The sequence below is a fragment of the Muntiacus reevesi genome, chromosome 1 (assembly GCF_963930625.1).
Source record: "Muntiacus reevesi chromosome 1, mMunRee1.1, whole genome shotgun sequence".
Taxonomy (NCBI): Eukaryota; Metazoa; Chordata; class Mammalia; order Artiodactyla; family Cervidae; genus Muntiacus; species Muntiacus reevesi.
This window is the reverse complement of record NC_089249.1, coordinates 111,828,356-111,855,321: the sequence shown is the minus strand read 5'-3', so window position 1 is coordinate 111,855,321 and position 26,966 is coordinate 111,828,356. Positions and strand designations below refer to the sequence as shown.

Here is a 26,966-nt window from a genome sequence, read left to right as displayed (position 1 = left end):
CCCCAAGAAATTCTATTGCCCTGAACTTAGACTAAAAGATTTTAAGTAATATTTCTTCACTCACTTTATGCCAGGCATCATTATAGGCCCCTATAGATGCAGTAATAAGGTAGACATGATCTCTGACTTTGTGGATTCTAAAATGCAATGGGGGACTTCCCGATGGTCCGGTGGCTAAGACTCCATGATCCCAATGCAGGGGGTCCAGGTTCCATCCATTGTCAGGGAACTAGATCCCACATGCTTCAACTAAGAGTTCACATGCCACAACTGAAGATCCCACTTGCCTCAACTAAGACTCTGCTCAGCTAAAGAAATAAATTTAAAAACTCCAATGAGGAGTCAGGTAACAGACAAATAAATTGCAAAACATCAGAAAATGCAGAAAAGAAAACCCATGAACACAATCACTCTGACGTAGCCTATCCTTTTGTGAAGCCCTTTTCTAGGATGTCTGGGGCTGGGGTGTATATAGCTTTCACCCCTCTGTCTCGGTACTCTAGAATCTTAGGGAAGGAGCCCAAGGGCGTCCTCACTTTCCACAGCCTGAGAATTGTAAGAAGAGAAGATAAGGAGGAAGTTTCATGATCACATTAGTATTTGCATACACACCAGGTAGCAGGGACTGGTACCATGACCTAGGGTAAGGCTATGCCCTGAGACAGGGCGTTATCTTGATTCTTTGGAATTCTAGGAAGTGAATAAACTTCTCAGAGGCTGCAGGTATAGACCAGAAAATCTTTGGGGGAACACTGAGCATTGTTCTTCCCTCTTGGACTGAGAAAGACCATGTGCAAGCTGAGTGTTCACAAGACCCAGTCAGGGGTTTGATAGTGTTGTAGACCTTAGATGGTCAGAGTTGGAAAGTCCCTTAGAGGGCATTTTTCCATCCTCCTCACTGTATGAGGAAGGAAACAGACTCAGAGAAGGGAAAAAGCTCAAGTTTAAAAGCTACAGACAGAGGGACTTGGTGGGCTACAGTCTATGGGGTCACAAAGAGTCAGATCCGACTGAACAACTAACATTTGGGCTTCCCTGGTAGCTCAGATGGTAAAGAATCTGCCTCCAGTGCTGGAGAGCTGGGTTCAACCCCTGAGTCAGGAAGATCCCCTGGAGAAGGGAATGGCAACCCACTCCAGTATTCCTGCCTGGAGAATCCCACGGACAGAGAAGCCTGGTGGGCTACAGTCCGTGGGGGGGCAAACAGTTGGACACGACTGAGCGACTAACACTTTCAGTTTCACTTAGGGTTCTGACAAGGACTGGCTAGATAGATGCTCACCAGTCCCATTTTCTCTTCCTTGGCACAAAAGATCACATTTCTTGCTTCCTTTGAGGTAAGATGGAGATCATGTGTTGATGTTCTGGTCAATGGAATGTGAACAGGAGTGATAAAATTCATTGCCCAGTCTGTCTTTGTAAAGGTCTCATATGCATATGATCTCTGTACACTTTCTAGCTTCATTCATCAACCAGCTAAATACAGATAATCCAGCAGAGGACTCCAAGCAATTACTAGAATATGACAGCCCCCTAAAACCACCACAAGATAGAAAAAGCTGAGATCTCTCAATCACCTGTGAAGGCAGGAACCTGAACACACCCAAAGCCATTGTGACATGTATGAAATAAACTATTTTATAATCCATTGAGCTTTGGAGTTGTAACAGCAACCAGTGATCTTTACTCTGACAAATACACTGGCAATTTGGAGACTGTGATGGTTAATTTTACTCGTCAGTGTAATCTGGCCAAGGGGTGCCTGGACATTATTCTGGGTTGTCTGTGAGGGTGTTTCTGGATGAGATCAACATTTGAACTGCTGGATGGAGTACAGCAGATTTGCCATCCTATTGTATGTAGGTCTTCCCCAATCAGTTGGAGACCAAACCAACTGAACTGAGCCAAAAGGCTCAGAGGAAATTTTGTCTTCATGATGGTCTTCTAGCTCATTGGTCTTCTGCTCTTGGACTGGAACTTACACCATCAATCCTCCTGCTTCTCAGGCCTTTGCAATCAGACTGGAATTATACCAGAGGTTTTCCTAGGTCTCCAGCTTGCTGACTACGGATCTCAGGACTTTTCAGCCTCCATAATCATGGAAGCCAATTTCTTATTTATTTATGCATGTATGTGTGTGTGTGATGGGTTGTTTCTCTGGAGAACCCGGACTGATACAGAGACTGTATCAGTCCTCTGTCTCCCAATTCAGTGCTGTTTTTGGAAGTCAATGCTGTTTTTCACCAAACTATGTGTCTCTCTGAGAAATAGAAAGAAAATTCCCTAGGAAACTTTGCATCCACTTCCCATACTTAGAACCTTCCAGTCTTGGACCAAGAGTAAAAAATAAATCCCCACGAGAACACCAGGGTATCCTTAGCAATGCACAACGTCTAAGTTTCTGGGTGCCCTGGGATCAGCTAAACCTCTGGTACCAGTGCTTGGACTACAATGTGTCTCCCAGTCTACTGTGTGTTATTTCATGTACCTAACAAGAGCACACGTGCCCAGAAGTCTGTCCGTTGGAGAATTCTATCTTGATCAGTGCTACTACATACCTAATAACCACCTGAGGCTTGAATTGTCAATCATCAAATAAAAATTAAAATTTTAATAGCATATGACTTTACTATAATCTTATTTTTTAAATGTAATAACCTATACATGGTACCAACATAAACCCACAGTCCATTAATACAAACTTATGGCCATCTACTGACTAGAATTGTTTATTCCTGTCTTCTCTGAGCTACAGGCTTCCCTGGTGGTTCAGATAAAGACTCCACCTGCAATGTGGGAGACCTGGGTTCGATCCCTGGGTTGGAGAACTGCTACCCACTCCAGTATTCTGGCCTGAATTCCAAGGACTGTATGGTACATGGGGTCCCAAAGAGTCAGACACGACTGAGTGACTTTCACTTTCACTTTCTCCGAGCTACAGGTGGAGAGACAGATTACCTGATGGAGAGAGATTATCAGATGTAATGGCTAATCACAAAGCTTCCATCCTTGGGCAACTGGTTAAATGGAGTAAACTGGATCTTTTTCCCAGAGCTTCCTAATGTTAACTCTTTTCTCAGTGAAAGGACTTAGTTGGACATACCTGAAATAAGACTTCTGAAGTTGTCATTTTAGATGAACTCTCAGAAAAACAGGAAGAACTTAAAATCAGAGTACCTTTGAATTAAAACATTTTGAAGTTCATCTGATTCTTTATTCATTTTATTTTATATGCACTTTAGTGCCTAAACATGTGATATAACCAGTGACCACACAAAGATAAATCAGAAAGATGGCGTGCAAAAATATGAGACTGTGGTGGGACTCCCTCAGCTGAGTTAAGAACTTGTCGTTCTTGTTTATTAGAGTCCCATGAATACTAGTTTCAGTACAAGGAAAGAGGAAGTCAAGTTTGTGTGAAATCTCTGGGAAGGTATGTCCAAGAAATGAAACACAGATATGTCTAACAAAAGGTAATGAAAGAATGGTTCCTGATTCTTCTAAAAGTCAGCTGATAAGAAATATCCAGTCAGCCTGCCTTACTCTAAGAACAAATAAGGAATTGCCACTGCAGCAAAATCTTACAGAGGCGTGTCAATCAGTTCTACTTCTCAAAAAGGGCAGCCTAGGAAACTGTCTAATTCATGTTAAAAGACAGAATTGAAACTATGCTTCCTAATTTGTCAAAAATAAAAAAATTCTCAATGAAATTTGTATAACTAGCATCAAGGAGCAAGTCTAACTTCCTGCTTCTGTTTTTCCTCTACAGTTACAATAAATTCAGGCTTTAGAAACCCTGCAAATTAGTATCCTCCCTCGAACACCAGAAAATGAACTGGCAGAGTAAAGCAATACATAGTCTTTTGGACAGAGTAATTGAGCACTTTTTCCTCTCAAGTGTGTGTGGGTGTGATCAAAATGTTAGGTGCTTTAACATACATATACACACACACAAAATCAAACAGCATCAGAAATTAAAATTTTGATTGGAAACTATATTTTACTCATGCCAGAAAGACTTTAAGAAGTAAATATAAAAACCAACCAAAACGAAGGTGGTATAACTATATTAACATCAATAATCAGAAAATATACAGTCTTTTCAAGAACATATTATTTATAAAAATTGACCATGGATAAGACTACAGAATAAATCTCAACAAATAGTATCAGAAAATTAATGTCACAGAGGTCATGTTATCTCATCAAAATGTTATTAAATTATAATTCATAAAAAATTACTGCAAAAACATGATTAGAAATTTAAATGCACTTCTAAACAATACATCTGTCAAGGAAGAAATCTTTTTAGCTAAGACATAGAAATAAATAAAAACGTTTGGATTTGTCCTTCCCAGCAATGGAAGGATAATTTGCCATTGAAACTTATAAATTCTCATTTGCCATACTGACAAATTAAAGAATAAGAGCCATAAGATTTAGAAACAAAATAACACATGCCTTTCTCAACAGATGCCTAAAAATCATACATTAAAATTAAATGCTCATGCACACAAACAGATATTCTTATCAAATAGTAATAGAAATCCTTAATCTGGTATTTTAAGTTATCTAGAGATCAAATTGCCAACATCCACTGGGTCATCGAAAAAGCAAGAGAGTTCCAGAAAAACATCTATTTCTGCTTCATTGACTATGCCAAAGCCTTTGACTGTGTGGATCACAATAAACTATGGAAAATTCTGAAAGAGATGGGAATACCAGACCACCTGACCTGCCTCTTGAGAAACCTATATGCAGGTCAGGAAGCAACAGTTAGAACTGGACATGGAACAACACACTGGTTCCAAATAGGAAAAAGAGTACGTCAAGGTTATATTTTGTCACCCTGCTTATTTAACTTATATGCAGAGTACATCATGAGGAACGCTGGGCTGGAAGAAGCACAAGCTGGAATCAAGATTGCTGGGAGAAATGTCAATAACCTCAGATATGCAGATGACACCACCCTTATGGCAGAAAGTGAAGAGGAACTAAATAGCTTCTTGATGAAAGTGAAAGAAGAGACTGAAAAAGTTGTCTTAAAGCTCAACATTCAGAAAACTAAGATCATGGCATCTGGTTCCATCACTTCATGTCAGATAGATGGGGAAACAGTGGAAACAGTGTCAGACTTTATTTTTGGGGGGGGCTCCAAAATCACTGCAGATGGTGACTGCAGCCATGAAACTAAAAGATGCTTACTCCTTGGAAGGAAAGTTATGACCAACCTAGATAGCATATTAAAAAGCAGAGACATTACTTTGCCAACAAAGGTCCGTCTAGTCAAGGCTATGGTTTTTCCAGTGTTCATGTGTGGATGTGAGAGTTGGACTGTGAAGAAAGCTGAGTGCCGAAAAATTGATGCTTTTGAACTGTGGTGTTGGAGAAGACTCTTGAGAGTCCCTTGGACTGCAAGGACTGGATGCAACCAGTCCATCCTAAAGGAGATCAGTCCTGGGTGTTCATTGGAAGGACTGATACTAAAGTTGAAACTCCAATACTTTGGCTACCTCATGCGAAGAGTTGACTCATTGGAAAAGACCCTGATGCTGGGAGGGATTGGGGGCAGGAAGAGAAGGGGACGACAGAGGATGAGATGGCTGGTTGGCATCACCGACTCAATGGACATGAGTTTGAGTAGACTCCGGGAGTTGGTGATGGACAGGGAGGCCTGGCGTGCAGCGATTCATGCGGTCGCAAAGAGTCGGACACGACTGAGTGACTGAACTGAACTGAACACAAACCTACCCAAAATAAAATTAAAATGTGAAAAATTAAAAGCGTTTCCCTGGCAATTAGGAATAAGACAAGGATGCCTACTATTCTGCCCCTATTTAATATATTTAATATATTTAATAGTATTGGTTATTGCAGTGAAGTCAAGGAGAGTGCACTGGAAAGACCGAAACAAAGCTATAATGATTTACATATTCTATGATTACCTTACATTGAAAATCTAAAATAACCTGCAACAAACGATAAAGAAGGTTTAGGGACTTCCCTGGTGGTCCAGTGACTAAGCCTCCACACTGCCAATGCAGGGGGCTGAGGCCGAGGTCTGATACTGATCAGGGAATGATCTCATGCTACAAGTAAGAGTTCCCATGCACAAGGAAGATCCCATAGGCCACAACCAAGACCTGGGGCAGCCAAATAAATAAATAAACAAAATAAATATTTAAAATCAAGAAGGTTTAGCAAAATTGCAGAATAGAAGATCAACATACAAAAACAATAATTTTGCTTCAATATACCAGAAGCAGTTAGAAAGTACAATTTTAAAAAAGAAATATGAAAGCAGTGAACCAAAGAAAGATAGAAAATTATGCCCCAAATTATAAAGGGTTATTGAAAGACATAAAAGAAAACTTTAAAAACGGGCAATATATTTATGGATGGGAAGCATCAACATCAAAATGGTTTCAGTTCTTCCCAATTAAATAGTAACTGCAGTATAAATAAAAATTCCAATTGAGTTTTTCACAAGCAAGAGCAGAGGATCAAGGGTAGCCAAGATATTCCTTAAGAGAATGAAACAGATGAAAGGAAACCTTCCTTACTAACTACTAAGAGTTTATTACAAGTTTAATTGAGACACCATGTCTTTGGCTTAGAGATAGACAAAATGACCAGTGGAACAGATCAGGGAGCCCAGAGCAGAACTATATAGAAAGAGAAATTTGACATATGATGGCAAAATATCAATACATATGATTGTATTGCAATCAGAGGGAAAAGGATGTAATCTGCAATAAATAATGTTGGAGCAATTGGTTATCCATGTAGGAAAAATGTGTTTAATTAGATTTTATGTCATATCATACACATGTAAGTGGGTTAAAAGGCTAATATTATAATTAAGCATTTTAAAATTTTTAGAAGAAAATATAGGGGATAAGCTTATGATCACCAATTACGGAAGGATTTCTCAATTAAGACATAAAAAGCATAAGCCATTAAGGAAAAGACAAATACATTTAAAAACATAAACACAAAGACAAAAACAAACACATTCTCTCTTCAACCAAAATGAATGCAAGTTACAGTCTGAGAGACATGTGCGACATATTTAACCAACAAAATAGTGAGTACCTAGAATACAGAAAAATTAATTGATATAAAACAAGCAGCCCAATTTTTAAAAAATGGACATAGTACATTAATAGGCATATCACAGAAAAGGAAACCTGTGAGGCCAAAAAACTTATGAAAAGATTCTCAATCTCACTAGGAATCAGGACATGCAAATTACATTAACATTTCACATTCATCCAATTGGTAAACATTTTTAAAGTCTGAAAATACCAAGTGTTAGAAAATGTGGCGCAACAGGAATTCTCTCATACTATTAATGGGAATGTAAATTGGGAGACCCAACATATTCAGCATTTCCATTCCCAGGAACATAACCTGAAGAATCCCTTTGACAAGGACATATATAAAAGGCTGCTTGTATCAGAATTGTTTGTGATAGGGGAAAACTGGAAATAACCAAAACTGTCTCAACAGGAGAATACCTAATTAATCATCGTGCATTTGTACAATAAATCCTACACGCAGCAGTTAAAATAACTGAACAAAACTGCATGTATCAACATGGATAAATCTCAAAAAACAAAGTACTGAGGGGAAAAAAAGCAAGATGCAGGATATATACACTATGACACCATTTATAATAAGTTAAAATATACCTAACAGTATCACATATTCTTCATGGGACTCTGTATAAGAAAAGGTATACAAATATTCATGGTAATGATACTGTACCAATTCTGATATAGTGGATGCCTCTGATGAGACAGGAAAGGGACTGTAGTTAGGGAAAAACATATTCTAGAGTTACTGAACCATGCCTGTAATATTTTATTTTAAAATAAAATCTGAAATAAATATGGCAGAACAATGGGTACACTGATGTTTATTGTATTAGTCTCTTTAATTTCCCATGCGATTGAAATGTTTTATTTAAAAAGTGAATAACTTTTAAATAAAACGTCAGAAGACTTTATCTTAATGACTGATAAAATTCCTAATAAATGATTTCAATAAAACTTAACCATAAAATGTCAAAATTCTCATTGTTAAACATAAATATTTCTATTTTAAGCAAATACGTGTCCATATTATCAATCAATAAATAAAAGCCCTATGTAGACATAAACTGATCACAGGATTAAAAAATACATAAATATACACACACATGTGGGTAGACTGGAAATGAACACTAAAAAATTAACAAACTTGTAAGTGAGAAGAGTTTGAGATGATATTCCTTTTTTAAAAAAACTCAATGAATGAAATGTTGAGTTATTACATATGTAACTGAGAAATTTTTACTTCAGAAATAATATAGCAGGAGAGATTTAAATAGTGCTCTAGAAATGCACAGAAAAAGCAATCAAGTCATTTTGGCCTTACTCTGAATTCATTTCTTTCTGTTAAATGATCAGGTTAAACAGGCACACGACAAAATGAACAGGTCAAATCACTATCGACACTTAAACCAAAAAAAAAAAAAATCACTCTCAACACCCAGTTTTCAAGGGCAACGGCAGTTAAGAACCCACCCAGAGTGATACTTTCCTATGCCTTTAATTAAGGTGGGGCTTTGAAAACTCAATTGTTCCGTTTGTGTTTCAAATCAATCAGATGAAATTCACCTTTTACATGGCCTGAATCCTGATAGCTCAGCACACCCGATAGGTAATTTAATCATCTCTGGTGTAGATGAACGCAAACTCAAATTAGCTACTGAAAGAGTTGGTCTTCTCTGAGATAGCTGTGCTTTTCCACTTTTATGCAAGAGCTGAGCTTCACCAACTGGCTAGCTGGAGGTGTTATTAAAAATTTAGTGAAAGAAACAAAGGTGTGCTCTGGTGTCTCTTGTTACCCTTTCTACTGTTACTCCCGCGGACAAAAGGCAGAGGGCCTGCTTCATGAATAATGTGACATGGAATATTCACAATCTATTTTTAATGGAGTCAAGTAATAACATTAAGAGAGATATTCGCAATCTTCAAATTTCACACAGTAACAGGCACAGTAATTTGTTTTGATTCTGAACTGAGGATATTGATATGTTTTTTCCCAAAAAAATGCATATTATTAACATCAAAATTAAAATTCCATATTGATTGCATATAGGTTACAAAAATGGACCAAAGTTCTTAAAGTCATAATGAGAGTGCAGGACAGAGCAGTTAACTAGATTTCAATCAGTTCTACTTACCCCACAATGTAGCTCCTTTACTTTTCAAACCAAGTTAGAAATTATCAACTAGTGTGCACCGTGAATCCTGTGAGAAGATCATTCTGTGATCTTTATTCACTGGGAACCTTGTTTCCCAGGATATTAGAAAGAGGTTCCTAGATGCTGCAGCTGTTCATCCAACAGTTCTGGAAAATTATCTTAAACTGTCTTGTAGAGTGTACATGTTTCAATTCTGAATCAGAGTAAACTGACATGAAAAGATAAGACTCTTGAAAACCAAGTAAGGATAGCCAAGCACTGAGATTTGGAGAGACCAGAGAAAACCATGGTCAAAACCCACCCAAGCCAGAGAGAGTCCTACGTGTTCTATTTGCTTCTCTGGCCCTCAAGCGATTTCTCTTCCCTTTCTGCTGGAGAGAGCAGAGCAGCCCGGATGAAGCAGGACTTTATTTTCTCTGCTTATTCACTTAAACCACCTCAGCAAATATTGATTGATCTCCTACTATGTACCAGGCACTGTTATGGGAGCTGAAGATTCGGCACTGACCAAATATACAATGCTCCACAGGACATTGTGTTCACTGCTGAATCCCCAACACCTAGAAGAGTGCCAGGCATATACCAATATTGGTGAAACTGATTTGAACGGAAATGGAGAATCTGCTGACAGTCACCGTGGACTGTGCACTATCTTGACCAAGTATGAGAAAGAGTACAGGTAGTTGGGATTTAGGATAGAAGCTTATTCTGGGTTCACTCTTTTCAAGGACTGATCTATGCCAGAAATTCCCACAGGTGGGACAGAGCCAGAAATAACCCAGATCCCAATTTTACTGCGTCTCATCAGTCTTCAGATTTATAACTTGTTTTAGGTGAGGTAGCTAATCAATCTCAGATATTTCTTTCCCTCCAGTCTCCAGAGAAGTAGTCAGGTTTGGACTGTGATGACGGAATCATATCTTCATTATTATGGTGAAGGAAATCAGTATCTGGAAGGTCAAATGATTTGTCCAAGTCACCCGGTATGCAGGTGACAGGGTCGTGACTGACTCAATCTCTAGACCTAAGGTTCCTAATGTCTTTATTTATCAGGAGGCCTTCTGGCCTGCTTAAAAAAACACAAAAATCCTGAAACTCTCAGAATAAAGAGCCCATAAACATGTAGGGAAGAACCCCTGGAGAAGGAAATGGCAACCCACTCCAGTATTCTTGCCGGAAAACCCCATGGACAGAGGAGCCTGGTGGGCTACAGTCCATGGGGTTGCAAAGATGCAGAAACGACTGAGTGACTGGGCACATTTAGGTAGGATATCAGGGACTTGGCAAGGTAGCAGCTTACTTTTGTAACTCTAGCTTTCCTGTTAAGAAAGAAGGTGCTCAGGCACAGAATGAAAGAAAAAAAAAAGAAACACATGAAAACCAGAGCTATTGGATTTTGCTCTCTTCTGGATGTTGTCTTATCTGCTTTGTATTTAACTCCAGCGTCCTGCAGTGCCAACTCCCCATGCAGACCAAAACAAAGGTCTTTCCCAAATTCCTTGCCTAAATGAAAAACAATACGTAAGAGTCGTAATACTTTATTAACTTAAAACATCACTCTAATAAATATATATTAACAAACATAATACACTCCAGAAGATTTAAAAACATTTACATCAAAGTAAAAATATAATTTTTTTCCCTCTGTGGTACACATGGAGGGTTCAAAAGAGTTGAAGACAGAGCCTTCATTCCCACATGCCTGCTAGCTTAGACATCTTAAAAATACCAGCTTAACAAGAAAAAAAAAACTTAATTTAGATGCGAATCTTTGAAGTATCTATTCAGCTATTTTTGGTGTATGTTTGATAAAATCCGAACGACCTGAAGGAAAGTTTCAAGATCCTGTTTTATCTTCTCAGAATTCCTTTGTGGGGAAGAACAGATCCAGCTACTTGGAGATGCAGGTCAGGGACAGAGGCTGAGACTTTACTCTCTGGCTCACCAGTACTAGCATAGTGCCTGATACCATGGAAACTGGTGGTCAAGACATTTGCTGAGTGGTGACAGTCTTGTCCATTCTTCTGAAAAAGCCTTCGCAAGTCTCCTGGAGGGAGAACCTTGAATCTCTTCTCACCAAGCCCACTTTCCTTCTGCTTCTTTTTGGGTAGGCTCTACAGTGTCATTTTGTAATTTCAAAATTATGAAATTCCCTTCCCAAATCAGTTTCTGAACCAATTTTCAAATGCAAGAAACAATTCCTCCAAGCTTTATAGGCAGCACCCAACAAAAAGGGGTCAAAAAACTCCCCAGAAGGAAAAAAATAACACTCATTCTTCATTCCAGATAAAAACATTAATATGTGTCTATCTTGTGAGAGATGATTCCTCCTCTTCCACACAAGTATCTGGGGTCGGACAAGAAGAGAAGGGAAGAAACCCAAGGAACTTTCTATCTGTGGAACAGGTCTGGGTATGGGAAGGACTATCAGGCCGAAGATTTTAGCTGATTTCTTTTTCACCTGGAGTCTTCAGGTGTAGAGAAGCCTATCTGGCGAGTCCTCTGCCCAGGGAGTCATTCGGGTCTCCCTCCAGGCTGGACTTTGGAAAGGTAACATCCCCTCTGGCAGTTCCAGCGAGGAAAGGGAAAAGGTCTCACCCCAGAGAGATCTGCGGAAGTGGCTGGTGGCAAGTGGGGAGGCTGCCCTCCGTAGTGTTGTGTAACTGCACACGCCGATGAGGCGCGGTGCTCACTTGAGCCCATGCTGCGTCTCCCGGTGCCGCCTGAGGTCCACCTTCCTCTGGAAGCCTTTTCCACACAGGTCGCAGCCAAAGGGCTTGAAGCCTGTGTGTTTGCGGCTGTGGGTGATGAGGTTGGAGCTCTGGCTGAATGCCTTGCCACACACCTGGCACTTGTGGGGCTTCTCGCCTACAGGGATGGAAGGGAGAGGGGGAAGCAGGAGTCCATGATAAAGCTAGCGGGGACTCACAGTGACCCACGGGATCTTGGCAGCAGCTGGCTACACCACAGTCTAAGGCCTCTGAGCAGTTTGGAGGGTGAGGTGTGTGGCAAGGCAAGGCCGGGGAGGCCATAGGTGCACCAGGTGGAAGGCAGACTTTCTGCATGGGGGTTCCCAGCCAGAGGCCTCAAACCGTTTCCTGCTAAACGGAAACACAGCACCGGCCACGTGCCCTCCCCAGAATTGCAGCTGAATCCACCCTGGGAGAACACCCCCGACTTCAGAAGTAGAAAGCTCCCCACAGCAGATGTTCAGCACAAGGGCGGTGGGGGGGGGTGGGGGTGGGGTGCAGTCTTTCAAACCATGTGACTCTGTTCTAATGGAGAGGAAGTTTTCAAATCTGAATTTCCAAGTCAGTGTTGGTCTGTGTGGACCAGTGAGGCTGCCTTCTTTCTTGCCCTTGGAGGACAACAGAATGTATCTGAAGGATGGGTATTTCTTAAAGTCTTATTTTTTAAAAAATCCACATCTGGGTCACAAAGCATTTCTTAAGGCAGCTGATCCTTTTCTATCCTGATTTTATGTTTTTTTTTAATGAGGCTAATCACAGGATTCTTTATATATCAACAGCTCCTTCACCATAGATTAATAAATAACAGATAGAAAAGTGCTTGTTTTCCCCGCTAATCCATGTGCTGTTTAACATTTGGAAAAGCAGTATGCTTTTTTCAAATTGCCTCAGCATGGCATTATTGTCAGGTTTGGCCTTGGAAAACATGCAAAATAGATGAAGTTTGTTTTTGAGGAACTCTCTATTCCTCTTGCTATACCCCTTTCTATCTTTGTGCTTCAGATTTCCTTGATAAGGAACCACTCATCAAAACTTATCCTATCCCTTTAGGGTCAAACAAATCTGAGAAACAAATTCTAGCTATAACGTAAATGTTTGATAAAGGCTTAATGTTTCACTCAGTCAAGATCCTAGTTGCATTTTGGTAAGTGTCTTGAATACCTTTACTCAAAAGGAGTGAGTTGCATGGAAATTTGAGGCAAGAGAACATGACTAAAGTAGGATATTTTTTCTGGTTTTTCTGATGGGGGCATCTACACTATCCAAGCATATTTAAAAACATCAATGGTGACTGTCTGGAACACACTGCAAATTAAGTCAGTATTCATATTCTGAAATAAAATTCTGGCTCTCATGTAAATGTCTTGTTGATTATTAAAGAGAGTGCTCCAGGCATTAAAACTGCCACCTATACATAACCAAAATGTTAGAATCTAGGACTGGAAGCCAGAAGCATTCCACAGCCTGATGATTTACTTCCAGTCTGAACTTCGGTAAATCATTCCATCTCTCTGAGTTTCATGACGGTAAGAGCAGCTCCTTCTACTTTATGGGACAGCAGTAAGAATCAAATGAGGAGACAGATTCAAAAGCATTTGGTACACTATGAAGCATTATAATAAGTAAACAATCATCATTATTATGACAAACTTGGCTTATATTTTAAAAAGGGCAATAAGTGAATAGAGGAGTTCTATATCCACCAATCCTTTTGACTTTGAAAACAGAATATAATAAACAGTGGTAGAGAGCATAGACACTTGAGAGCAGACAGACATGAATTTAAGTCCTGGATCTACCACTTGCTACCAATATGACTCTGAGAAAGTACCTAACCCTTCTGTGCCTCACTTTATGTTTGTTCCTCTCTAAAATGGGGATAAGGAATAGTCTTCACCTCCCTGAGGTGTTGTGAGCATAAAATGAGATAACTGTATTTTAAAAGTGCTTAGCTGAAAAAGCCTAGTAATATTTACCATTTTTTTCCCTTGCTCAATCAGAATAAGCTGTCAGACTCCTAAAAATGCAGCCAAGAGGTCACACATAAGACCCTTCCCCCTGAAAAGGTGGTAGCCCTAGAGAAAATCTCGATCTCCAGGTAAACATTTAGAGCAACGCTCTGAAAGGACCTGGAGCTTCATATTTCACCTAGAGCAGAAAGAAGTTGGAGCAGCTACTAGCCTAGAGGAAAATATTCTTTGCAAGGATAGAAAGCTTGCAGCTGAGTGGTTCTTCAGATATAACCCCAAATCAAAGACTCTGTGGGGAACCATGTATGTAAATGAACCTGAGAGAATCTGCCTTCTCAGTTTTCTTTAACACACTGCACCGATTAACTCCATCTGGGAGGTCCCACCTACAACCATTCTCTGCAAGAATATCACAGAGAATGTGAATTACCTTGGCCTCAGAAAGAAACACTTGGACCTCCACCGCCCTCCCCCCATTTCCCACCCCTCACCAGGTGTTTCCTACAAGCAAGGGCCTTCGCTCACCAGTGTGGATGAAGGTGTGTTTCTTCATGTCTGACTTCTGATGGAACCTCTTGCCGCAGTACTGACAGGGGTAGGGCCGGGTGTCTGAGTGGATGAGCAGATGTGTGGACAGCGTAGATGACCTCTTGAAGCTCTTGCCACAGATCTTACAGTCAAAGCTCCGTTCCTGCGGGGAGAAAGACGTGGCACTCCTATTGCAATCGTCTAGGCTGCCATTCTCCTCATCACCAACTGACCCTGAAATCCCCCAAAACAGGACTGTCCCCTCCTTCGGACTCTCTATCCACACAGGGTGCTCCATTATCCTCTCTCCTCCCAGTTTATTTCCAGCCTCCACCCTTCCCACTCTTATCCTCTACCCCTTTAACATTTTTTCGACCCAAACACTTTTCAGCCACAACCTTCCACACCCCTTGGCAAACCCGTATCCACACCCTGCTTTTTTGACACCCATTTACAAACACTTCTCCACCCTCCTCAACAGGAGGCTTAGACCTCAATCTCTCGAGGTGCTCCTCCCCCACCCCATCCCCACCCAGTGTGGGTGTTGAAGGAGACAGAAGAATACTTGTGAGCAAATGAGTCTGTAAATAAGCATTCTGCTGTCATCGTTACTTGTGTACTTATTCGGGTATCTACCCTCTCTCAGCTAAAGCGTAATCTCTGTGAGGGGATCCTGTCAGGGAGCTGGTGTGCTACTGGGTTCTCACGGACCTAGTATCTGGAAGTTGAGCAACAAATATTTACAAATGAATAAATGAAAGAATAGCGGGACAAATACTGGATGCCCTAAATGAGCTGAGATTCCTCCTTTTCAATCCCGAGAGGTCAAGACAGGTTAAATATCAGCCATATGGTGAAAAGAAAGAGGCCAAGAAAGAGAGCTAACAAATCTGACATATCAGCCGCAAGAGTGCATACAAGCCTTCCTCAGACCCAAAGTAATGATCAAGATCACTTTCTGGAGTCTCACAAACAACGTGACACCGAACTCCAGGGCTGCTTCGAGGCCGGCAACCCCCGACGTCTCTCGCCTCGCCTACGTCTGAGCCAGGGGACGTGGCAGAGGGGACTGGGGGCAGCCGGGGTAAGTCCAAGGCGAAAGCTGCCAGGTGGAGAGCATCCGGCGTCGCGCAGAGAAGCAGGAGGTCCCCGAACGCGAAAACCTGAGCAGGGCGGCGCGCGGCCGCTCGCCCCGCGCTTACCTGCGAGTGCACGGCTTTGTGCTGCTCCAGGCTCACCGCGTGCCCGAAGGTCTTGCCGCAAATCTCGCACGCAAAGGGTCTCGTGCCGCTGTGGGACCTGCGCACGTGCACCTCGAGCCCGTGCGGTGTGGAGAACACCTGAGGCGGGTGGGGCCGGGGAGAGGGCCGCTGAGAGGGGCCGAGGGGCGCGGACGCCGGCTGGGCGCGGGCCGGGGGGCGCGGGCGCGGGGCCGGTCAAGCCAGGCGCGCGGGAGCCTCACCTTGCTGCACTTGATGCACTTGTAGGAGCCGCCGCCCAGCAGCAGGCGGGTGCATAGCAGCTCCGACTCCACCTTGACGCCTGTGCCTTTGTCACCGTGCAGCCCGTGGCCGCGCTCCGGGTACAGTCCGCCGGTGGCCGGCCGCTCGTACAGTCCTGCCGCCGCGGGCCCGAAGTCGCCGAAGAGCCCCAGGCCCGCGCCGCCGGCAGTTCCGCCTCCTGCGCTGCCTCCCCCGGGCGCCCCGGCCCCCGCGCCGCCCGCAGCTCGCTCCGGGCCGTACAGCGCCGCGGGATGGCCTGGCTCCGGGGCGCGCTCGCAGAAGAGGCCCAGGCCGGCGCCACGCTCTAGGGCCGCGCACGGCCGGTAGCTCTGCACCAGGTGCCGCAGATCGGAACTCGCCAGGCCGCTCCACGAGTACGGCTTGAAGGGCAGGGGGAAGGGCTGAGCTTCGTCCAGCGACGGGCACGCCGACTTCTCCGAGGCTGTGGAGGCACAAGAGGGGGTCCGGTCAGGTCAACCAGTTGGTGTGTCTATGGAACTGACAGGCACCCATCCCTGGGGCAGCACTCGGGGCGCCGGGCCTTGCGCTGGGTGCCAGGGACGCCTCCAGGCTCAAACCCTGGCCGGGTCCCTGGGGCCTCCGAGAATCACTGGAGGCGGCAAGGCAGCACATAGAAACTTAAAATGACATCGGGCGAGGATTTTCTGTGCCAGGACAGCCGAAGCACATGACGTTAACAGGGTCTTTTTAGACTGGACCGGCACATCTGGCGGCCCCGTAGAGAAGGGCGCGCCACGCTTTACAAACGTTCGGAGCAGAGCCGAGCTGTGCCGGAGGAGAAAGTGGCCACTGTTCCGGACCTGGACGAGTCTGCGGGCAGAGGGCCCAGCGCCGGCGCTCTCCCGGCCCCTACGTGTTCCCACTCCGTCCTTTTTCTTTCCTGGGATCTATAAGGAGGGAGGGAGACGAGGACCAATAAAATATGGCCCGACCTATCCGAGAAATTTGTGTCTGGGGGAAAAAAAAACAACGGGAAGGTGTTAGCACTTCTCAACGTTATTAAATATCCAGTGTTAGCAGGTAGCGAAGAGGCAGCGGCAAGTGGGTTTGGGGCTTGATCTGTTTGCCAAAATACTCCCCGTTCCCATTCCTATCATAGTTTGACAGGGGACAAAAAGAAAACAAAACACGAATTTCTTAGAGAATAATTTAGAATTGAAGGTTTAGCCACCACCTGCAAGACGAACAACTTTCCGAATTAGAGGCCTTCTGCACCCCCACCCCTTAGAATTTTGCTAAAACCAGCTACTAACATACACTTTCCCCTAAGTGCACACGGATTTACAGATCTGTTCACAGACACTGCAGTTCTGTGAACAGATCCAGCTCAGGCTAGCCACTTCAGTGAGAAGTGGCTTCTCACTTCGAGTTTCCGTCGGAGATTCCGGCGGCGCCAAGTCTTTGAGGGGTGGTGTCCAGCACAGCCAAGAAGGACCCTCCAGTGGCCTGTTCCCAGACGCCCTCACTTAGCCAGGTCCACATACCAAGTGTGGGATGGGGTTGGGGGTATCTTTTAAAACTGGTAAATGAAATTTGGAAATAACTGGTCCTTAGCAGTATCTCGGTCCTGCGCTCTCCATGCCCCTCCGCCGGAACCGGAGACTCTACCCCACCCAACGTGCAAGTCACTCAGTTTGCGCGAAACTCGATTGCTGGCTGGAAATGAAACCAACAAGCACTGGTCCCCAACGCCGGGCCAACCCGGCAGAACGAAAAATAAAATAGGCCCCCAATCTGCGCCTGCGAAGAACTAGCGAGGGACCGAGATTTTTGTCCGGCTTGGGGCCCCATCTCTGCCAGGCCCAACGCCGCGGAAACGAGCTTAATTTTTAAAGGCAACGACACTTCTTTATTCACTGACTGCCCAGGACTCTGCTTGAGACCCGGGGAGGGGTCTGTATTCTGGAATCCTGGCTCTTTGTAAACAATCACCTCTGGTCAGAAAACGAAATGTCAACATTACTGCCCAAAGAAACGACTCATTTATTTTCTTTCGCTCATTGGCCCCGTACCAATCAATGTTAGGGATGAACAGCCCAGGTCCCGCCGACTAGGATCCAAGCAACTGACCCCCGCGAGCAGGCTGACGCTGTCCTAGAGAAGCCAATGCCTCGCCTCGGGAACCAAGAACAAATCCACCCCTCGAAAAGATTCTCCGCAACCGATTTGGCACTTCTGTGCCCAAAGCCGCGCGGGTTCATTCCTCAGCGCGGGGTCCCTGCCCCCGCCTCCCTCCCCGGGCCCCGGAGCCCCCAACAAGTCCCTACCTGGAGACACAGAAGGCGACGGAGGCCTCCAAAAGTCTTCAAACTCCGAGCTCCGATCGCACACGCTGCCCTCACAGCTGCCAGGGGACGCGGAGGCTCTGTCGGGGGCTTCGGTCAGCTGAGACTCGGGGGACACAGGGCCCCGGAGCTCCGCCTTCGCCCCGCCTGTGCTCGAGGTGCCGTCTGCGGAAAGGAGGCCGGATAGGGGCTCAGGTTGGTTCCGACGGTTCTGAAGTGCGTCCCCCCCAGACGGTGGCACCTGGGCTCTCTCGGGTCTCCCCAGACCTGGCCTGAACCCTCCCGGATCCAAGGGCGAGAGCAGGGAGGCCTTGGCAATGTAGGCGACGAGCCCGAAAGGAACCCAAACGGTTGGTAACAAGAAAAGGCAGCAAAGGGGCTTCAGAACCCTTCCCCCGGTTCCTGGGGGATGGCGTGGCAGGACGCAGAATCTACGGCCCCGGGAGCCGCCCCTCCCGGCCCGCGCCCGCCCCGCACCTGCTCCGCCTGGCGCCAGTACATTCTCCAGGCGGAGGGAATAGTCAGGTCCCGGGGAGCGCGGCTGGTGGTAACTGTGAGCTTTTTTGCTCTTAACCAGGAACGAACGCGGCATGGTGGTCGGGCGCGCTCCCCGCTCCTCTCCAAGGGTCGCTGGAGCCGCCGTCAGCCCACCTTCACCCGAGTTCGTCAGCCCCAGCCAGGCGGAGACCTGCGAGAGGAGAACAGGGTGGAAACGCGCGGGTCAGCACGCTCCGGGGCCCCGGGACTGGGCAGCGGAGCCGAGAGCGTTCGGGCAGGGAGGAGGGAGGAGGGAGGGAGGGAGGAGAGAGGAAGGCCCCCGGGAGGAGGGGCTTGGCCCCGCTGCGCCGCGCTCACCAGGTGGCACTTGGACAGGTGGCGCGAACCCGCCGCTGCTGCCGCCGTAGCTCAACCCGTCTCCGGGCTCCGACTCAGGCCTCTTCCTTCTGCCCTGCCCACGCCCCTCGGCCCCTCCCCTTCCCTAGCAAAACTCATTGTGGTATCAAACTCTTAGAGAGCTGAAGTCCCCAGCGGGCCAGTTACCCCAACTGGATCACACACTGCCTATATGGATCTGCTTTGTGTCTGGGGAGAAGGGCGTAGACGCGCCAATCAATTTAGGGCGGCGGGGAGGGGAATGTGTAGACGGTCGCGAACCCGGTTGGGTCAAAGAGCCAAGCTTCCAAGAGCAGGCTCACAGACTAGTGAAAAGGGGTCTGGGGCTAGAGGGCTCCGGCTGGCTGAGAGGCGAAGTCGGGGGAACTGCAACAGAAGGGCTAGGGAGAAGCAAAGGCCGGAGAAAGAAGGCAGGAAGGTAGGGAAGCAGGTGGCAGAGGACCAAGCAAGGTCCCGGGAAAAACTCGCTTCCCGGTGATCCTGAACGCCCCTTACTTGTGCCCCCACGCAGGGAAAAAGTGGCGACGCGGGTGCGCAGAGATGAATCAGGTGTCCGGGCAAGACACACTGGACCATGGAGACCTAACAAAGTCTCGGGAAAAGCACTTTCCATTCTGCTCACCAGAAACCTCGCCCTAGGGAAAGTCCAGCCGGATTCGTGCGCGACGGCTGGGAAACGCACGGTGTCAGGGAGTCCGCGGAGAACCCACCTTTTAGAGCAGGCAGGGAGAGCGCAGGCTGCTCTGGCAGCAGCAGGAGAGCCGGGGTCCGGGCTCGCGGGCCTGGGAGGGGAGTTCGTGCCCGCTACTCCGCTCTCATTAACCCCCACAATCAGTTCACCTAATCCCGGGGTCGAAACCTGAGCCCGACGGGGAGGCGGGGCAGCGCCTACGGTTCTCGCCCGGGGCTCGCTCCGGGGGCGGGGCTAGGAGGGCTAGGAGGTCCGGGGAAAACGAACGTGCCTTTCTCTCTGGGTGAAGGCGATGGGGGCCGGGTTCACGTGCGAGCCGTAGGCTCTTCGGGCACAGCAGCTCTCGGTGGTCTTGGTTAGTTCAGAAGGGCGCTGAGGATCCCGGGCGGGGACAGGGCTCGTCTTTGGGCTTTGCCCGGTTTATTCTGCCAGCCTAGGAGTCATGCGGCTCCCGGCGCAAGACAAGGGACAGGGTCTAAAGTCAGCCGGTGGGCGCTCCGGAATCAAGACGGGTTCTTGCTCCACGCCCCCACCATGTCCCCTTCCCCGGATGAAGAATAGGATAGGCTTGAGAGAAAAAGACCGCTAGGACGTGTAGCTGAGTCCCAAGGGATGTTTCCCGTGTCCTAAACGCCAGAAGGCCCCTAGAGCTGAGGGTGCCGCCCGCCCGTGTCCCGGCCAGCCCATAGGATCGGGGCTTCAGGAGGCTTCGGGGTGCTCGGCTGCCCTAGGGCGAACGACTGTCAGTTCAGTTTTCTCTAAGCCCCGGCGTGAGCCGCTCCGTCGGTTGTCTACTTAGACACCACAAAACCAAAAATCAATTCCTTAAACAGCTATGAAACTCGGAGGAAAAGGAAAAAGAGGGTGAAAATGTCCCGAGGGGCCCTGCTGCGGCTCGGGGCGGAGCGGGACGGGGGTGGGGCGGGGATGAAGGGGGTGAACTGTCCCCACCGCCGCCGAGTCTGGACTGGCTGAAACAGCGCGGGATCAGGCAGGCACGCAAGCAACCTCCCGACTCGGGCCACAGCCGCGCGCCTCTCAGCCTGGCAGGCTCCGTGCGTTCCCGGGAGGGTGGAGTGGGTAGAGCGGTCGTAGGACCAAGGGCTGATCGCGTGGGAAGGCGACCTCTCGCAGCAGCTGGCGGCCGAGGGGCGGGGCGGTTCCTTCGGCGCACGCGGGCCGGCCGAGACTCTTCGCAGCTAGGGCCTGGGATGGCGGGAGCTGTTGAGCTCAGCTGCCGCCGTCTCCCAACCAGATGTTTCCTTCCCTGTGGATCCCGCTCCCTCGCAGAACCACCATCAAACTGCCTGGCGTGCGTCCTCTAAACCAGATCCCCAGCCCCTCCGTTTGGGTCGCGCGGGGACCAAGAGGATACAGCCCTTTTGGTTCCCAAGCTGCTGCCGGCCTCGTGTGGAAACCCGGTAGCGCCCTCCGGGCTTCCCCGCAGCGCCAGCGCCGTGCCAGTTCCCGCGAACGCCCCCGCCAGGGAGGGAGGCGCAGCGGACCTACCTGAGGGGTCAGGGCGCGGGCACAGCGCTCCGAGAGTTTTCAAACCGAGTTGCTTTCGGGAGAGACCGCGCTGTCTCTCTTTCTCTCTTTTTTTAAATCTCCTTCCGAGCTCAGCCCCCAAACCACAAGCTTCACTTCCTGAGCGTTAAGGAGCAGCTCGCTTAGCCCAGTCAGACCTGCCTCCCCCCGCCACCCCCAAACCCCAGTCGGGCGGCAGGGCGCGCTCCTCCTTTGCGCAAGGGTGTATAGGAGGTGGACACGGGGCCCGGCCTTCCTACCGCCCTCCCCCGCGGCCCTCTCCGTTGTTTTTCTTTTTTTTTCTCTGTGGGACGGCAGGAGATGGGGAGACCCAGAGGGCCCAAACACCCGGGCACTAGAAATGACTCGAAAGAAAAACTATTCTTGGCTCCTGGGAGACTTCCGCAGCGAGAAGAAGTCACAGATTCAGGACACAGATTGATTGGAGCGCCGGGGGTGGTAGCGCCCAGCTCCGAGGAGGCTTCCCCACCCATCTGGTCCGGGACACTCCCCCCCCCGCCCCCCCCGCCACACACACACCCAACCCCACCGCCTGCTTGGGCTACGCCGCCCCCGGGTCGGGGCCGTGAATCACCCGCCCGCGGTGCCGCCGGCCTGGAGCCCGGCGAGTGGCCGCGGCGTCGGCAGAGCGAAACCTGCCCCGCAGACCCGAAATAGCTTGTTGTGGAAACACTTCGGGATAAATACGCCCAACAAGGCTGAAAATACCTTGACACCCAATCCCAGAGGTTTGCTCATTTCCCTTCGGATTTAGGTAATGGTTAAATTTGGAAGAGGTGGGCGAGCGCCGAGCCCCCGGCCTAAAGGGTGCAGGCGGCGCGTCCCGCGGGCGCCCGACTGGGCTGGCGGGCGCGCCCTCCCCACGCCGCGCTCCTCTGAGCTGGGCAGGGTCCGCTCTGCCGGCGGCTAATTTCCGGTGGTCGGAGCTGCAAAATTAAAGGCCGCGCGGGAGGGAGCGCGCGGGGGCAGCGACGGCGGCTGCTCGGCTGACCCCGCCCTGCCGGGACAAGCCAGGGAGAGCCGTACCCCAGGCGCGGGCTCCGTCGACGCTTAAGGTCAACCCAGGCACCTGGACTGGAGGGGAGCCGTAAGGCGCCATAAAAGCACCACTGAAAAGTCAGTCTTCGCTGCGATTGTGTGTTCCACGAGGGCAGGCAGTGGATCTACAGCATTACATCCTGGCGGGAATGTCTGTGGACTGACTGAATGAATGGTATTAATTAACTAATTAATTGTAGAAAAGGAAAGAATTAAAACCTCACCCATAAATACATACAACAACCTCCAGTGCTAGACTGTATGTGATGATCCAAAGAGTGTGGCCTGTGGTGTGTAGTAAAGCCTAAACCTTCCTAAGGGGGATTGATAGCTGTTATAATTACCTTGATTTCCTAAATGAATTGAGTTAATTTTGATCACTACTTTCTGCACAATAAATCTCCAGAGAAGAGATTGGTGTTCCTCAGTTATTGCACATAAACTTACTATTTTTTAGATTAATCCAAAGTTGTCATGGAAAAAAAGTCCTTACAGAAGTTTTTAAAGTGATTTCTAATTTGCGTTGTAAATCTAAAGGTTTGTGGAAAGTATTTGGTTACTATTGCCATGCTTCAAGCATGCTTTAATAATTTAGACATTTAATGGTTGCACACCTACTATGTAACAGGTGTGGAACCATACACACATCTTAATTGTGTGACTAGTTGTCCTCCTTACACTACTGTTCATTTGCTTAACACTCTTTATAAATAAATGCAGAAGCGAGCAATCGTAATCAGAAGGACTACAAATATTGAATTAGCTGAAGGGAAAATCACGGTCATTTTGAGGTTTTTATTAGTGTACTTTGTCCTTGCCTAAGATATAAAAATCTTAAAGCAGTCAAAACACATCTTTTTTTCCTTCTATTTTATGCAACAGCAAAAAAAAAAAAAAAAAAAAAAAGACAAACTTTAATGATAAATGGGACCAAAGAAAACTTATTATCCACCAAGTTCTAGAGAAATGGCTGAACCATTTCCTTTGCACATTAGTAAGTTCAAAGTCAAAATTTCTTGAAAAGGCACTGTGATTAGTTAGTAATTTGGTTGAGTGATGCTGTTTAAAGTTTCAGAAAGCATGGCCGAGACTATGAAGAGAACAGATAAGTACCTTAGAATAAATCCCTTTCATTCAGAGGAAATCTAGTCATCTTGCCTTTTTCTTTTTTGCCTTTCATAACCTCTAAGTTTGCAAAGTAAAACTGGGACTGGGACAGGGGCTCCCAGAAAGGACCAGGTGGAGGGAGTTGGCACTGAATCCCCCTTTACATATTTTATGTTGTGAGTCATGTGGATGTATTACTAATTCAAATAAATAAATACACATTAAAAATATTCAACCATCTAGATCAGGCATCACTCAGGTGTATAGTGTTAGAATATGATTCTCACACTTAGGGGGAACAGAGGAGAAAGGTAAGAAGAGGGGCACCCAGAAAGGATAAGAAACTTGCCAAGGAGCAGCATAGAGCCAGGGCCAGAAATGATGATAGAATGAACCTGATTCCCACTATTCCAAATTCCCTCTCATTCAGTACTAAATGGAGAGTGAAGCAAGTAAGGTAACACCTACCCTTGAAAGGTACACTTTTTTAGATCTAGGAAGAATGTGTCTCCCCAAACATTATTTTGGAACTGGATAAAATAGTAAGCAGAATGTGGGGTGTAATTTTGTATAAACGCTTGTTTTCTCAAAAAAAGATGTTAAATATACTAATTTTGTCAGTAATTTACTAATTATTTTAAAATAACAATAATAATATATCTACAGATGCCAAATGACCTTCTTCATATGGCAAACATTTCCGAGCTCTGGCCAATGACCCATTTATTTCAAGCACCATCTCATAGATCAGAATTTCCCTTCAACAAAAGATTTGAGACATTTTCAGAAAGAAGATTGTAACAGGATATTACCAGTTTCTTGTTTAGTTTTTTTTTTTTTTCACAAAACTTTACAGTTACCATCTCTGTTCTGTTTGTGAGAGGCACAGGAAAATGGGTGATCCTGAAGCCTCAGAGGAGAGGTAGTGCCTCCATTTCTAGCACACATTTCTGTGACATTTGCATCATTTTATCATCACAGCGATGCTATCAGGAGGGGAAAGAGTCTGGGCTTTTTGTAGATGGCCATTTGTGGTATCAATCTCTGTTGTGCTAGTTACTAGCCCTGTTACCTTGAACAATTTAGCTCAATTCTCCCAGCCTGTTTCTCATCTGCAAAGTCCAAGTACCTACCAACCTTGCAAGACGGTGGAGCATTCCTCTGATTTCCACTCTTCACAGGTTCCTCTGAGTACCAAGAATGAAAGAATGCTCCCTGTGAAGGTGTCTTAGGTTTAACCTCCTTGTTCTGATTCAGTTTGCTCAACTTCAAGTAAGTGAACTTTGTGACAGCATTTTGCAGAGATTTGGATTTTTTAAAAAGCAAAGGTCAGGGAAAAAAATGAATCAAATATCTATTTCCCTTTCTAGATAGCCTATGGATTTACTTGGGTGATGTTAAATGAATAATTAACTTGTTTCAGAACTTAGTTTTCCCATATTTAAAGCAAGAAATGCCTCATATGTATCAAATACCATGAACTTTTGACTGAGGAGTAGATGTGGGAGAGATACTGAGAGTAAAATCAATGTTTAATACACAGAGTAAAAAGAAAAAAAAATCACAGGATGGAATTAGGCATGGGGCTCCTCTGTAAATCAGACAAGAGATTTTGTCTACAAAAAAGGTGATGCTTTATTTTTTAAATATATTTTTCATTATAAATTATATTAGATAAAATTTGACAAAGACACAGAAGAAGAAACCACAGCAAGACAACATTTTGATATTTTTACTTTACTTCTTTAAAAAAAAAAGTGATTGGAATCATATCACAAATACAAATATGTATTCTGTTTTTTTGCACTGGTAATAATAATTTTTCTATTCTCTTTATTTTTTCAGAAATTCTTTACTTGAACAAAACTATTTTATAGTAAAACTATTTAAATAGAAATCATGACAATCATGTTCCTTGCTTTTATATTATTTTTTTGATAATTGATAATTGACACAAAAAAATCTATCAACTAGGTTACTATAATTTACTTAATCATGCCTATCTTAGTATTTAGCTTATTTTCATTTTTTACTATTTTAAATAATGCAGTGATAAGTTTTATGACTATAGCTTTACCCATATTTTAAATTGTTTCTTCAGAATATCTTTCTAGGGGTGGAATTTCCGGATCCAACAAGGAATATTTTTTATAGCTCTTGTTACATACCAGAAAAAGTATTTGGGATAGAAAGTTTGTGTAATGCACAAGCCAAAAAAAAAAATCATAATAAGTAGCAAATAGTTAAAAGATTTAAAATTCAACTATGGAAAAGTTAGACCATGACAAAAGACTAGACATAGAACTAGTTTTTATTTTATGCACAAGAAGTATTTGTTAGACCGTGGCCGTACCCTGTCATACTGCTATAATTTTGTTCTCATGGTATTAAAAAACTATCTAATTTTTGTCTTTGGACTAGCTGTTTTAGTTGGTGAAGCTAGATGGAAATATATATTTTTCTAAATTGTATGAACTAAAGGGATATAAATGCAGAATGATAATTCTGTGAAGTAATATATTTGTCTCACTTCCACCCTTATAAACATCAAGCTATCAAAATAACATTCAAATGATACAGTAAGTCAGAATAAGATTTGATGGTATCATCATTTATGGAAAGTGGGTAATGCTTTTTTACCAACGTATGCAAAAGTTGGGAAATGGGTAGAAGAAATTTGGAGATAAACAAATTAATATAAGACATGCTATGAGTGAGACCCAATCTTGTATTAATATATAGAACCTTTGCAAACAGAAAGAAAAACACTCTTTTCCTTTAATAAACATTTTGGGACTAATATATTTAAATCTTGTCACATTATAAAATATATTCTCTTAGCTATAAAAATTTAAACATTTACATAAAGGATTTCAAACATCTAAAGAGGGAGGCAGCTGTCAGCTTAGGTGTTCAGAGTTCAAGTAAGAAAATTGTTAACCTCACCACATATATTTTTACATTGTTCCTAAGAACAGATTGACTGAATAAAGTGTCATCTTATGTGTGGGCTGCATGAAATGACTCTTCATAGAAACATACCCAGCGTGAACTTTTATGGAAAAAAAAGTAGATTTTAGTTGGTGAATGGAAAATGTAGCGAGAGAGAAAATATAATATTATTTTTCTTTTGAGTTTTTCATCATTTCCTCCAGGATGTTTGGTGATCATTTTACCCTGTGTTTACCCTAGATGAAACATTTCACTTTCAAACAGTAAAGCCTATATATTGTAACTTTAAAAAATTACTCACAAAGCATAGCTCTGCCAGACAGAATGTCTGACCTAGAAGTAAGGTGGGAGTTGAGACCCCTGGAAAACTTAGGCAGTCTGTGAAGCTCAGAAGATCAGCCTGCATAGAAGCTCAGAGACAGGTCCC

General features: G+C 45.2%; 1 protein-coding gene across 2 annotated transcripts; it reads right to left on the bottom strand.

The window, feature by feature from the left end:
• Window positions 1-10,906: 10,906 nt before the first annotated feature.
• Window positions 10,907-21,463, bottom strand: GFI1 (growth factor independent 1 transcriptional repressor). Of its 2 annotated transcripts, none has more exons than XM_065927823.1 (7): window positions 21,404-21,463; window positions 18,787-18,997; window positions 18,292-18,474; window positions 15,964-16,445; window positions 15,704-15,841; window positions 14,499-14,664; window positions 10,907-12,121 (listed from the first exon to the last, which is right to left on the bottom strand). In XM_065927823.1, exons 2-7 carry the CDS (start codon window positions 18,899-18,901, stop codon window positions 11,943-11,945), a joined length of 1,263 nt encoding a protein of 420 aa, XP_065783895.1. In that variant the 5' UTR covers window positions 18,902-18,997; window positions 21,404-21,463; the 3' UTR covers window positions 10,907-11,942. The 2 variants fall into 2 exon arrangements, with proteins under 2 accessions (XP_065783895.1, XP_065783889.1); XM_065927817.1 differs by lacking the exon at window positions 21,404-21,463 and adding an exon at window positions 19,165-19,177.
• Window positions 21,464-26,966: the final 5,503 nt, after the last annotated feature.